Source organism: Rousettus aegyptiacus, unplaced genomic scaffold (genome assembly GCF_014176215.1).
Source record: "Rousettus aegyptiacus isolate mRouAeg1 unplaced genomic scaffold, mRouAeg1.p scaffold_m13_p_8, whole genome shotgun sequence".
Lineage (NCBI taxonomy): Eukaryota > Metazoa > Chordata > Mammalia > Chiroptera > Pteropodidae > Rousettus > Rousettus aegyptiacus.
Window position 1 is genome coordinate 107,479,065 of NW_023416311.1, and position 14,540 is coordinate 107,493,604.

At 55.4% G+C, this 14,540-nt stretch overlaps 1 protein-coding gene across 2 annotated transcripts in view; it reads right to left on the reverse strand.

The window, feature by feature from the left end:
* ANKRD33B (ankyrin repeat domain 33B) overlaps positions 1 to 14,540 on the reverse strand; it is a 58,170-nt gene that overhangs the window by 15,013 nt on the left and 28,617 nt on the right. For both annotated transcript variants that reach the window (XM_036225642.1, XM_016121972.2), the window contains exon 2: positions 10,070 to 10,199. In XM_036225642.1, coding sequence (XP_036081535.1) covers positions 10,070 to 10,199 — 130 coding nt within the window. The remainder of the gene's footprint in view (positions 1 to 10,069; positions 10,200 to 14,540) is intronic.

The window sequence follows — 14,540 nt, forward strand, 5'->3', positions numbered from 1 at the left end:
GTTCCCGACTGGCCGTCTTCCCACGGTGATCTCGCATGGCGAAAAGGGCGACGGGGCTCTCCGGGGTCTCTCGCGAGGGCACTAATTTTATTCGCGGGGGCTCCGCCCTCACGACCCGCTCACCTCGGGAAAAGCCCCGCTTTCTCATACCGTCGCCCGCGGAGTGGGCGTCGCCGTCCAGCCCATGGCAGTGACCAGCGGTCGCACCCGCGGACCTGCCGTTGCCTCCCCGCCACCCGCCGCCGACCATCCGACCCCCTCTCGCTCTGACTCCCAGAGTCGCCTGCTCTCGTTCTTGTCACTCGCACTCCTAGTTCTTCCAAAACTGCCTTCCGAGTCCCCAGTGGCCGTCGTGTGGCAAAACCCCGCGGCTACTGGTCACGTCTCACCTTCCTGGACCTCTCTGCGGCATTTCCCGGGTGTCTCTTCCATCCTCTTGGAAACCCTCCTTCCACAGATGTCCTGAGAGCCGACCCTTCTGAGTTCCCTCCCGTCTCTCTGGTCGGGCCTCCGTCAGCTTGATGCGCTCCTTCCCGAGACGCCGCTGCTCCTCAGACACGCGGCTGAGCCTGCTTCTCCCCCTCTCTCCCTCGGGGCCCCCCTCACTCTCCTGGATCCAGTTATCACCTTAAAACTCCCAGGTCACTCATCGCCACCTCGGCCTCCTTTCTTGAGGTTCTTACCTAAATATCCGTCTAGTAGGTGTTTCACATCAGGTGTCCCCCCAACAAACTCAACATACGTTTCTACCGAACCCATTCTTCTCCGCCGCCTTCCTTAATTCGGTGATGGGAACCACCAGACACCCAGGAGCCCGTGCCAGAAGTCGGAGCTTCGTCTTCCGCCCTCTACCCAGCCTTGCCCCATCCAAGCTATCGTGGAGTCCAGCCAACCCAACCTCTCAGATATCAACCAAACCTGTCCTGTTTCTTCATCGCAACTTCTACCCCCTGATCAGGACCACCACGTCCCTCGTGGGGTGCAGGCCCTCTCCCTGCCACCCTCCCTGGTCCCATTTCTGCTCCTCCCTCCGCTCTGCACATGACCAGCACGACCACGTCAAGTCTTCTGACCAACCCAGCACCCACCTAAAACCCCAACAGTTTCTACTCTTTAAATTAAGCCTCAATTCTCTAACCAGCTAGCTCCTTTTTATCTGGCCGTTCTCTGAAGGACGGCAGAACATGTCACCCCAAAATATGCCACTTCGGCATAAGGATTACTTCGAGGTGAAGGCAACTGAGAAAAAGCAGGTGTGAGAAAAGCTCCCTGCCCGCCCCCACTCATCTAAAAGGAGGACATAAATTTTTCATCTCATTATCTTCCCCCAGTTTTACTGAGATGCAATGAACATACAGTACTATATACATTTAAAGTGTACGGTGTGATGATTTGACTCACACATATTGTGAAATGATCACCAAAACAAGTTTAGCCAAGATCTGTCACCTCATACAGGTACCAAATAAAGGGGAGAAGGTGCTGGGTTTTGTCCTTGTGATGAGGGCTTTGAGGTTCTATGCGCCGAGAACATTCAACGGTCAAAGGTGTCCCTCTTCCCCTGTCCGCCGCGGGCAAAAGTCCACCGCCCGACAACCCGGGACGCTATCGGCCTGGAGATGGCTCCAGAGGGGCCGGCGTAACGAGCATCGCTAACTGGCCTTCGCCCGCCACGGTTTGCCTTGCCAGAGCTGGCCGCCCCTGGACGCCTAACGCTGCTTTCCTCCGTCCTGCCGTTTCTCCACATGTGTGCTGGTCTTTGCTGAAGACGCCGTGTGAGCTGGGGTTCCAGGCCACCTCCCTGACCTGCTCATTCCTTCTGTGAGGACCTCCCACGTGTATGTGAGGCGCACACGTTCACCGAGGTCTGGTTGTCTCTTTTTCTTCGGTCTTTTATGACAACGGCGCTTCCTCGGAAGGGTAGAGGAAAGATTGTTTACCTGCCCTGAACCCCCTGGACCCCCTCGGTGCCCTCAGCTGCTGCGCCGAAGCCCCCCCAGCTCTCCTTCTCATTCACCCGTGTGCCATGAGCTCTCTAATCTGGGGCCTCTGCCCGGGCTGGTTCCTCCGCCTGAAACACGCTGCTTGCCCTTTTACCGCGCTACCTGACGAGCTGCCCCTTCTGAGGCGAGCTCTTCCCTGTCCCCCAAGGGTGGGATAGGCACCCGAACCGTGTCCCGTGGTCCACATTCCCCTGTGGCTGTGGGTTCCCTCAGCCACCAAAACAATCACGCTCCTGCACGTGAGACCAAATCCTCCAATTCGCTGCAAGTTCAAGGAACAGTTAGTAAACAAAAAGGCTAAAGGATTCTGACTTCTCCCTTGGAAAAAGTGCACTTATCAAAAAGGTTGCCAGTCACCAAGCCATAGGCGATGTTATCTAAGACTGAACGGCCATCACGATGATTAACTGTTGATTCATTTAACATGTCGTTGCATACCACTATGGGCTAAGAATATTGTTTGCTCTTTTATTCAAAGGAAGGAAGTAGACAATAAACCCGCCCTGCTCTAAAAATGGAAAAATCTTACAGAATTTGAGTTGTCTAAAGACTTGATTGGTTTGACACCAAGTATGCAAAAGGCAGTTTTCCAAACCAGGCCAGCAGAGGGAACTGTTGACCTTGGAAAGATCATATCCACCAGCGTTGCAGGAGAGAACAGACTCAGCCCATCTCAGACTCAAGGAGAAAAACTCGGATGAGGAGCGGACAGGGGAGGGCGGCCAGGCCGGGCCTTCCCCCTGGTCTGCGGGGCACGCAGGGGTCTGACGGAGGACGGGCGTGAGCTGTGGCCGTGTCCCGTGCTCACTCCTGCCTGCCCAGCGGGCAGGAGGCGGCATTGCCCTGGTCAGCCGAGAAGGCTCTGAAAACTGGAGTTTATGGGAAAAGGCAAGAAAATGCTAGGGAACCCCAGGGACTCAGAAAGTCCTGTTTTCTTAAGTGAAACAGTAGAAACTGAGAAAAAGCAAAACACTTCAGGAAAAAAAAACAAAAACAAAAACATAAAAATCACGATGACGTCTGACTAAAGTCAGGATCACAGGAGGTGATAATAAAATAAACAAACAAAGAGGCGTTTGTTGCTGGCTTCTGGCCACGCCACAGATTCTTCTCTGAATTCTCCTTCCCCAAGCCCGGTTCAGAGCCAGGCCTCACACGGGCAATCTGGGTCCACCCCTGGGCGCCCCCGGGAGTCCCACCGCCACTGCGTCCCTGGTAACAGGACGGGAAGAATGCCAGGCAGCCTGGCTCGCGGTGCGTTTCCTCCGGAATTTTAAAAATAACTTCAAAGAGTAACAAGTCTCAAGGATGCCCCAGCGGTTACTGACACCTGGCTGACTACGTACTAGAGGCAGTTCAGGGAGAGCCCGGGGGCTCCCTCCCTGCGTCTCGCGGCCGGCACGCAGCGCTGCCAACAAGGAACAGGGCGCGGGTGGCAGGGAGGTGGACGCGTGACTCCAGCCCTGAACCGAATCGTCGGTCGGTCCTCTGGTCATCTCATTTTGTGTCGTATTTTCGTTAGGGGGAGCAGGGTAGAAACTGAAATTACCGGCTAAGTGAGACTTAGGGGTCACTGGAGGATTCATCGTCATACATCCTCTGCCTTTCAAGGCCTAACGCAGATTCGGCTGCATTGTTATCATGCGCGAAGCAGCCCAGGCTTCGTAGAGAACACACAGCGGGCAGGTCCAGGCATCGGCATCCTCATGCATTCTCGCAAACGCCGGGCGGGCGAGCCCCGCAGCAACCCAGACACCCCCCGCCGCCGCGGCAGGGCACAACGTCAGCCCGCGCTCGCTCTGGCTGCTTTAAAGTTCCCCTGAACCACGCAGCTCAGCTGAGGCCCATGTTGGCTACAACCGACCTCAGTCAGCCGAAGTCCCTGAGCCTCCCCTGCAGGCCACTTTGCTTTCGCGTGGGGCACGTGGGGCACGTGACCTGGCCGACAGGTGTCAACGACACAGCTGGAGGCCTCCGAAGCGTTTTTCCCGTCTTAGGGGAGGGAGCGGGACAGGGATCGCTCCGCCTCCTCGAGGCCTCTGGTGTGGGAGATGGGAAGCCACGTGCTGGGAGCCGCCAGAGCCTTCTTGGGATCCTGAGGGCGAGGCCAAGAGCACTCCCGAGCAGCTGGCCCGGGTCCCGTCACCACGGAGCCAGCCTCCCATGAGGCGACCATCCGACTATCGCCTTCAGACCTGGCGTGGCGCGGGAGAAGGCAATTTCCCCGTGGTCGAGGTCCTGTTTCAACGGGCATTCGAAAGACCGCACCCAGGAACGTCACGACAGACCAGGGGTGCCAGGGAGACTCAGGGGAGCACAACCGCGAACAGCAAGAAGCGTCCTTTGGGGCTGGCGAACGCTGGAAAGGGAGCATCTGCGCGACTGGCCGGAAGGCCCTTGGGACCTGGATGGAAAGGTAAATGGTACGGCTCTTGCTGAGGGCCACTTGGCGCGCATTGAAAATGTACGTGCTCCTCGATGAAGAATCTGAGTTCCAAGAGTCTATCCATAAGTTCATTGCTTTCCTTTCCTTCTCTGACCTGCTTCAAGCTTTCGCAGGGAGGACGACCTCCCAAACCTGCCGGTTCCTTAGCCGGGCGGTCTCCGGTGTGGCCTCCCCCCCCACCGCCTCCCACCCCGGGGGCCGGCTGGCCCCGGAGTCTCAGGTTATGGCGCCTGAGGGGCAGCGCTCTGCCCGCGGCTCTCTCCAGGGTCCGGACCCCTAGCTCTGCCCCACCTCTAATCGCAATGCCCTGATCGGCCCTCTGGGCTCACCTGTTGCTCCACCTGTTCCCAGGTGGGACCCGAAGAGAGGCATCCGCTCCAGACGCAAAGGACTTCGCCACAGCGAAGCACGTGACCTGGGACGGGCTGACTCGGAAACCCGCCTGCACTCGGCTGAGTTCGGGAGGAGGGAGTTAGGTATGCGTTTGCTCACCCCGTGGACCCAGCCCCGGGGACATTAAGTAACTGCTCAATGGGTGTTTGCTTCGTATTCTTGTATGGCATAGATGAGCCACAGTTCACTGAACCGTCTCGCAGTTACTGGTCACAGGGGACACGGCCACGAACACACAATCACACTCGAGAATGCGGCCCAGGGGGAACGGGGTACATCACGTGTGTGTGTGCGTGTGTGTGCGTGCGTGTGTGTGTGTGCGCGCGCGCGCGTGTGCGCCTGACGTAGAAAGACGTGGACCTCTGAAGTGAAGAGGTTAAAATCACCATCTCTACAGTATTAACCTATCATCTACTACAAGTGTGTGCACACGCTGTGGACAGAGTCAACGGCTGGAACCTGGTCAGTTTGGGAGAGAATTTGGGGGTGAAAAGGGGTCTTTTGAGAAAATTATAATATTCCTGCAGTGATTATTTTTACTGTAAGCGCATGTTACTGGACATCTTTTGGAATTAAGAAATCATCAAATAAATAAAACTGGGTATGGCATTGGATTAAAATGGGACATCACTCGATTCCATCAGCGAAAAGCCCAAATTGACTCTCGTTGGTAAAACAGCACAGGACCGCGACCGATTCCCCGTATTCTCACCGTAAGTTAATGACGTCTCGCCCGGGGCCATGACTTCCTGGCTGGAATGCCCGCTGAGAGGCCGGAATGAGAGCCTCTAAAACGGGGTCCCCAGCGCAGCAGCATCAGTGTCTCCTGGGACCCCTCGGGGGGGCCGGGCTTGCAACCTGTATCCCGACCAGCTCCGTGAGGAAATGCAGACCGCCCAGCGCGGGCATGTGCAGGACGATGGCTCAAGTCCGGCTGCACTCACGGGGGCAGAAGCCACGCCTCTGCCCTCCCATTCTCCCCGCCCCAAACAATTCGGCCCTAAAGTCCTGGTGAGCAGAGCCAGGCACAAACAAACGAGCAGGCCCAGGGCGGGTGTCCCAGGGGTCAGAGCCCAAGTTCAGGGAGCGGGTGCCAGAGAAGAGGGTGGGCCCCAGGGTGCAAAAGGCTGCTTACTGCGCTTGAGCAAACTGGTAAGCAGGCTGAGGACCACGGAAGCCAGGAAAAAGAGAAAACTTAGGAATGAGAAGAGAAGATACGTCGATGACTCTTTAAAAGGAGATGAAAGAGAGCCTACCTACGCTTCGGATCGTTAACAACGGTCCTCTCTAAAGGGCAGAATCAGAGAGGACTGGGGATGAGGAGCTAAGAGATTTTCGCCCTTAACTTTAATTGCATGTGTGTTTTTTCCCCCCAAAACGCTGTGTATTACATTGTTAAGTCAACTTACAAGGACGTCAGCAGGCCCAAGTAGAGAGAGCGCCCAGGACCTGGTCTGGGTCACGGCCCCGAAAATTCCCCACAATTCCCTGGCCTGTGCTGCCCATATAATTAACTACCCGCCGCCCCCCGCAAAGACATCCCGATCTTAACAATCTAACTACCCCACGATCTAACTCAGTCCGGAGGAGCAGCTCCACCAGGGGCCAGTAGCCCTGAGGTCTGAGCAGGGTGGCCTGTCCCAGCCTCCCACTGGTGACCAGGGAACAAGAGGAAGCCAGAGGCGGGTCTGCGAACCACGGCAGGACGCCATTCGATTTCTGCTGGACGTGGTGGAGACGGGTGCTCGCTGCAGGGGAGGACGGGGCATCGCGCCTGTTCAGGTAGATCCCGGGCAAACTCCAGAGACGCCCCGAGATGAGGGCGGGAGGTTGGGGGGCAGAGGGAAGGCAGGCTGCGAGGACACCCTGAGAGCTGCCAGCACCGTCTCCCCAGATGCACGGGGCCGAGCACGAGGCTCTGGAGCTTCCATACCGGCCCACGCTGGGGGGGAGGGGCACCAGGCGAGGGTGCGGGGCTCGGCCTTGGGTGACGCAGGCTGCTGTTCCTATCAAACTGTGCCCATCACACTATGCAGCAGAGGGGTGGGAGTAGCTGCCGCAGCTGCGCTTCACCCCGAATTTCTCCCTCTGCGCCCCAGGCCCGGTCCCTGAGCCCGGAGAGACACGCAGCCCTTTCCTCTCTAGCCCTGAGAGGACCGCGTCCTCCTTGACGTAAGATGCACCAGTCGGGGCGAGCGCAGTCCCTGCGTGAGTGCCCGTGTGCGAGAACGAAGGTCTGTGCCCGCCCTGATGCACACGCCGGGGCCCCAGCCCCCAGCGCGGCTGCATTTGGAAGTCCGGCCTTCGGGAACGATCGAGTTAGACGAGGCCGGGAGGGCAGGCCCTGATCCAGGAGGACTGGCGTCCTTGCAAGCGGAGACACCAGTGACCCGGGTCCCACTCCTCCCGCCACGTGCAGACTCAGAGAGGAGACCGCCATCCACCAGCCGGGAAGCACGTTCTTGCCGGGGACGGAGCCGCCTGCCACCCTGACCTTGGACTTGCAGCCTCCAGACCTGTGTCCATCGTTTAAGCCACTCTGCGCATGGCACGGGGGGTCCAGCAGCCAGAACGCACTGGGACGAGGCGTGCTTGGGAGGGACAGAGCAAATGGGCCCCCCAGAAGGGTGTAAAAAAAAAAAATGAATGAAGCAATATAAAAAAAAAAAAAATCCCCCAGATCTTGGAGTAAAGGGGCAGGAAAGAAATAAAGAAAAACGACGAAAGTCGTGGAGTGAGGAGAAGCTGGTCTAATCTACACCTGTGAGGGACCCCAGGAGAGAGAACAAGCAAGACCACGTCCAACGAGGTAACAGAAAGATGCTCCCGGCGTGAAAACGCCCCCAACCCAAGTCTGGTAGCCACAGAGAAGGACCAAGGGGCCTTGGCGCTTGTCGGCTGGTCGGTTTGTTCTCAGGGTCAGGGATGCAGGCAGGAGATTCCCAGGCCTAAGGAACGTCTGAGTCTCAACCAAGACACAGAAAGCAGTCAGGACACAGACCTCTGCAACCCTGAAAGGGGGAAAAAGGCAAAGACAAGTTGTGACTCCTGAGCGAATATAAAATAAAAGCCTTTCCAAGAAGCAAAGACTTCAGAAAGGAGACCCCGTGAGTGTTAAAAACCCTAACACGCGGAGAGCCCTTGGAAATCAGTAAGGAAGAAACCCCCTCGCTGTCCAGCCTCCTGCAATCGGCTCTAGTCCACGGCCACGGCCACGGCCGCTCTCGGGAGCTCCTGGCGACCCCCCTGTGGTCTGGCAGGGGCAGAGTTTGGAGCTCTGCATGCACCCCCCCCCGCCCCCCACCCCCGCGCCGAGGCCCCTCACACAGCTGTGTCAGCGTTTCAAAGGCCCCAGCACAAACGGAGCCTTTCACACTTGGGGTCATCGCCACCCAGATGACGGAAAGCCACGTCAGACACCGACTGTCCCTCATGGCCCACGCCGCAAGCTTTCTGCCAGGCAGCGTTTGCTCCCTCCCTGCCTCTGGACCTGCCAGGACCACCGGACCCCACACCACACACCAGCCTGGTGCCACGCGGATGCATTCTCGCACACTGCACCTAGCAGGTGCTCGCCTCCCCACAGGGCCACCTGCCAGGTGTCCTGGACACACGCAGACCGTCCCACAGCCACGCTGACCTACGCCATGCCCAAGACGCACAGGGCACCCTCCCGGCCCCGAGGCTTTGCGACACGTCGGCTGGACCCGCCCGCCTCTGACTTCTTCACCACCCAGCGAAAGACCCTGCCTCTCCACGACCCCCGCCTTACACCACCAGGCTAGGTGCAGCACCCCGGGCACCCTCCAGCAGAGCTGCGCCAGACGGCTACTTAGCTGAAGAATTATCCAGAGGCAGAAGGACCTTTCACTTCCATACCCCCGGTCCCTGAGCCCCTGCCCGGCCAAGGGGAGGTGGCGGGTGCTGGGCGCATGGTCAGTGGCCCTCTCTCAACATCCTTTTACACTTCTGTAGCTCAGATGTTGCACACCTGGGCGTTCGAAGCCTCGTTAGCCTCCGCGGAGTTGACGCTTCATGCCTCGAAACCTGACAGAGTGAGCCCCTTAAACCAAACACTCTCTAAGTCGGGAGAATTTTCCACCTTATGCGTCTTGACGGAGAAGCGGTGTGCACAGACTGCTTCTCGTTAAGGGGAAGCTGGCTTTTGCAGCCTCCCTGGGCCCCCTGGCTCAGCGTCGCCCACGCTGGCTTGGCATAAGAGCTTGCGATGCAAGACAGGACAGGCAGGTCTTTGGGGCAGCGGCTTTCAAGAATCAACACGGAGTGTGGTTTGCAGCATCTTCTCCAGCTTCTCCCTGACCAGACTCAGCAGGGTCCTCGACAACACAAGGCGCCACATCCCTTTAATAAACAGACGCCTGTTCTTCCCAACTCAGCCAGAAGCAGCTTCCTGGCAACTGAGACCCTGAGGAATGCAACGGATGTCACCGTGGAGGCCAGGAAATTTTGAAAGTGGTCAGTTACAAAACCAATGATAGCACGGTTACAAATCCAGCATGGTCCCGAGGAGACCAGCAGGACTGTCATGTTTCTCAAGAAAAATGTGCGAATGTGATTCCGGGAGAGGACCACAGTGTGCTCGGCACTGTCGGCCAAGTACCGCCCCTCGAGATGGCCACAGGGACAGAAGGACACACACCCACCGGGCTCTCTCACCGACAGTCCCGCCTTGTAGACTGACAGACGCGCCGCCAACGAGGCGCTCCTGGCTCCTCTCTACACCCACCGCCAGGCAGAGTGCACGAACCTCGTCAACGCACCCGCTGTAACCCGCCCTCAGTCACTAAGACACGATCGCGTCTCTTCCAGGAGCGAGTTCGCGGGCGCCTTCCTGCGTCCCCGTCTCCGGAGCGGGAGGGGCGCGATGCTCGAGGTGGAGTGATGACGAGGTTCGGAGAGGAGCCGTTTCAGAGCCGGATCTGCCCGGTCCTGAGCTCTGCACGACCGGGTCAGCTCCGCATGGCCCCCAATGCACGGAGAATGCGCACGCACGGCCGCCGGCAGAGCGAGATTTCGGATCAATTCCTTAACGTCAGGAGCTGAGGTCGTGTGCGTCCGCCTCCCCCGAACACACACACACATATGCACGCACACGTGCACGCACGCACGCACACGCATGCACACGCATGCACACGTACGCACACCGCCTGGCCGGCTGCTCTCCAGCCTCAGCTCTGGAGCGGAAGGAAGCGAAGCTGAGTCTCACCTGCCTGGGCCGCCGTGATGAGGGCCGTGTTCCCCTCGCTGTCCTGCCAGTTGACGTCCACGTGGGGGCACTCCGCCAAGACCACCACCACATCCACAAAGCCGAGGTAGCAGGCGACAATCAGGGCGGTCTAGAGACAAAGAGAGAAGCGGGTCAGAGGGCAGAGCCCGAGCCTCGCACTGCAGAGCCGGGGGCACCCACTGCCCCCGGGGCGCGAACAGAGGACCCCCGTCCCACGTGCCAGTGGCAGTCTGGAGCAAGCCAGCTGTCCGTCCTCCATCCTCAAACGTTCACTGACTACAAGCGAGGCCGGGGCGCGCTCAGCAAGGTGCTGGAAGAAGCCAAGGGGACATGTCGGGGAGCAGGCAGGCAGAGGACAGGCCTGGCCCACCCAGGGAGCAGCCAGGAGGCCCGGGAGCAGAAGGACCGGACCTCAGAGGCCAGAAAGTGGACGTGAGGTTCGCGCTGAGTGAGATGGGGTGTGGGGCCGGCAGTCAGCTGGCAATTGTCTGCATGCCTCTGGCTGCTGGGTGGAGAACAGACCCCAGGAGACCAGGGTGGAAAGAGACAGACCAGTGGGGGTGGGGGGTGCTCATTACAATAAAAAGAATTTGGTGTTTGTCCTCAGCTCCTGGCACAAATTTCCTTAAACTCATGGAATGCTCTGTTTCACATGCTAATGGGATGACTTGCGGAGGGAGGGGGGGGTCAGCTTCAGGCTATGGGCTAGTCTCTAGAAGAACTTACCACTTACCCCCGCCCCCACCTCCGGGGAGGAGAAAGGGGCTAGAGATGGGGTTCGGTCGCCAATGGCCAACGATTTAACAGCTAGGGCAAATCATGCCTACCTAACGAAAACTTCACAAAATCCCCCAAACAACGAGGTCCGGGGAGATTCTGGGTTGGTGCCAGAAGGGTGCTGCACCCCGAGACGGCGTGGAAAATCTGCACCCCTTTCCCGCACCTCACGTGTGCATCTCTTCCATCTGGCCGTTCTTGGTAACAACCCAGTGACAGTAAGAAAAGTGCTTTCCTCAGTTCTGTGAGTCATTCTAGCAAAGTACCAAACCCGAGGCGGGGCTGTGGAAACCCCCCGAATACACAGCTGGTTAGTCAGAAGGTGGCCCCTGGGCCGAGACTGGCATCCGAGACGGGGACGGTTTTCTGGAACCGGGCCCTGCACCTGTGGGGTCTGTGCTGACTCTGGGTCGTTACTGTCAGAACCAAACTGAATTGTTGGGCCTTGCCGGTGTCAGAGAACTGGTGTGGGGACAGCCCCACGGATTCGCTGTCAGAGGAAACCCACGCTTCGGTGTCAGATTAAAGACACCGCAGGATGCCGAGGGGGTGGTGACGACAGACATCCGTGAACCAGGAAGCAGCCTTCGCCGGAACCCAGAACCCACAGTGCTGGCCCCTGACCTCAGCCTCCCGAACGGTGAGAAGCAAACTTCAGTTGCCGACAAGCTCTACCCATTTCACGGCATTTCGTTATAGCTGCCTGATCTAAGAGCCCCCGGTAACAAAGGACTGAGGCTCGGGGTCATGTCCTCATCCCCGTGGACTCGGTGAGATGCTAAAGCCCACCCCGAGGAAGACTCGGGGGGTCACGTGCCTCGGCGCTGACAGCCACGCCCACGCTTCGCCTAGGTTTAGAGCGGCGAGGCGTGGCCCGGCTCTATTTTTACCAGCATGGCATGGACAGCCCATCTGCTTATCTCAGTGAGGCTCCCAGTTGCCTCCGCAAAAGAATCTGGAATCGCAAATATTAGAGTTTCTAAAGCTTTAGACAATGCCACGGATCTCTTTTTCACGCTGACAGCCACACTGCGGCATAATGAACTCTGTGATCTTGTGGCTCTACACGGCCAAGGCAATTTAATATGCCCCAGTTTACGCATTCTTTGAAATAGGTCGTTCCACCTATAGAGGGAAAAGTTTCACAATAATTTAATTTTAAAGAGAAAGGAGCATGGAGTGAGCCCAGGCTGACTATTTCTCAGCTGCTAAGGCTCCCGGCCTCTCCGATAAGTAGGGCTTGCCGCCACCAGCATCTCCTTCTCCCAGCTAACCTGCTACCAAATGGTCTGGAAAACTTTGTGATTCCACGTGGTAAACACCAAAATCACATTTTGGACTTCCTTGGATGAAAGTAGTTCTCAAGTATTCTATAATTTTCTGACATAAATAAGGCATGTTGAACCCAATGTAACTGCTTCCTTTTTGTATAATTACACAAGAAGTTCACCTTTATTACTGAAAACCACCCAAAACCAGAAAATTATGAAGACACACAATCTCTCTCTCTCTCTTTCTCTCCCTCTCCCTCTCCCTCTCTTTCTCTCTCTCTCTCTCTCTCTCTCTCTCTCTCTCTCTCTCTCTCTCTCTCTCACACACACACACACACACACACACACACATTTTTCTTTAAACCACAAATACAATTATTTGCTGTATGTTTCAGTGAGGAATATATCAGCAACATCTTTTCACATCAGTAAAAGTACTTCTGCGTCAACATTTCGAGTGTAGGTGGAGGGTCGTAATCTATGTAAAAAGACACCAAGACTGTTCCCCATCTTTCTCTATTATGAGAACAACCTGCAAAAAAAAAAATCTCTAGAGCTAAGGCTTTATGCGTATCATTCCGTAGCTTCTCAGGAGATATTCTTAGAAATAGTATTTCTGGATTAAAAGAGATATTTCAACCCTCACGCACTGCTGGTGGGACTGCAAATTGGTGCAGCCACTCTGGAAAACAGTATGGAGGTTCCTCAAAAACTAAGAATTGATCTACCATATGATCCAGCAATCCCACTACTGCATATTTACCCCAAAAACTTGAAAACCCATATCCGAAATGGTACTTGCACACTGATGTTATTATTCACAGTGGCCAGGACATGGAAGCAACTGAAGTGTCCTATGATAGATGACTAGATAAAGAAGCTGTGGTACATATATACAATGCAATATTACTCAGGCATAAGATGAGATGAAATACTGCCATTTGTGACAACATGAATGGACCTCGAGATAATCATGCTAAGCGAAATAAGCCAGACTGAAAAAGTTGAAAATCACATGGTATCACTTATATGTAGGATAGAAGCCTAAAAGCAACAAAGGAATAAGACAAACAAACTGAGATTCAGGGACATGGACTATAGACTAGTAGTTACCAGAGGGTAGGGGGTGGGGGAGGAGGGGAAAGGTAGACGGGGTAAAGGGAGTCAAACATTGGGAGGTAGGGGAGGGCAAAGTGGGTAAAGGGGACCAAATATATGGTAGCCGAAGGAAATTGGACCTTGGGTGGTAAGCACACAATAGAATATACAGATGTCAAATTATAATGTACACCTGAAAATTATATAATTGTATTAACCAATGTTACCCCCATAATCTTAATTTTTTAAAAAAGTACAAAATTAAAAAAAGAGAGGTATTTCGAAAGCTTTCACTACATATTGCAAACCCGCCCTTCAAAAACATCTCAACGGGCATCCAATCTTTACTTTAGGACTGCAGGTTAAAAAGAAGAACGTCCATCGGGGGATGGTAGAAGGATGCTCTCCAGGCCTCCCGAAGGACCACGCTCTTGATTAGGCTCCTTTGGGATCACGTCACCTCTACCCCCCCCCCACCCCACATCACTGAGGGGTCTGTTCTAGAACCACCTAGGTCACGCAGCATCCGCATCCTGTGCTGGTAGTGGCCTTGGAAATCTCAGCACGACCTTAAATCAGAAACGAAGATTATCAGGAAGGAAAAAAAAAAAATAGATGCTAAATCTGAGGGCACAGGATAAAATGGTACTGAACCCACAAGCGGAAACTCTAGTCCTCCCACACAGCCACGTTACTGCTAAACATTATTACCATCACCCTCGCTTCTGGAGCCTGTTCCGAGAGTCTGGCATTCCCATGGTTAAAACGAGCGTTTAGCTATAGTGTTAACTCTGTTTTAACTGGAATGTCTCAGTCAGTGCCCCCAACGGGAAGGTGGAAGGGGAGGGACAATCTTTGGCAAGCCCTGACCACAGTCTCCCTCCAAAAAATACTCTGACGAAAGACTCGTCATAAAGGGACACGATGCACACTTGCTACTGCATCAACGCACTTGAAGCTGGCTCCCTGGCAGAAGCCACAGACCGCTTGTTTTTAAATGACAAGCAAAACTTTCATGAAAATAAAATAATGTTATTAAGGCAAAATAAATAAACTACCTACAAATGGAAGGAAGCCCGTATTTGGCAGTCAGATAGAAACTCTAGGCCCTCCAAACACAAGCCTCGTTTTCAAGGCCTACATATCACAGAAAAGTGAAAGCAACAGCAACAACAACAACAAAAATAAGGTGAAATGTTTCTGCTTAAAACTCGTAAGGGTCTGTGCATCAAAACACAGAAATAAACAAACCAAAACCCCGCTCCTTGCAGGAAGAACGATATGACACCGAGAATCTAATCACA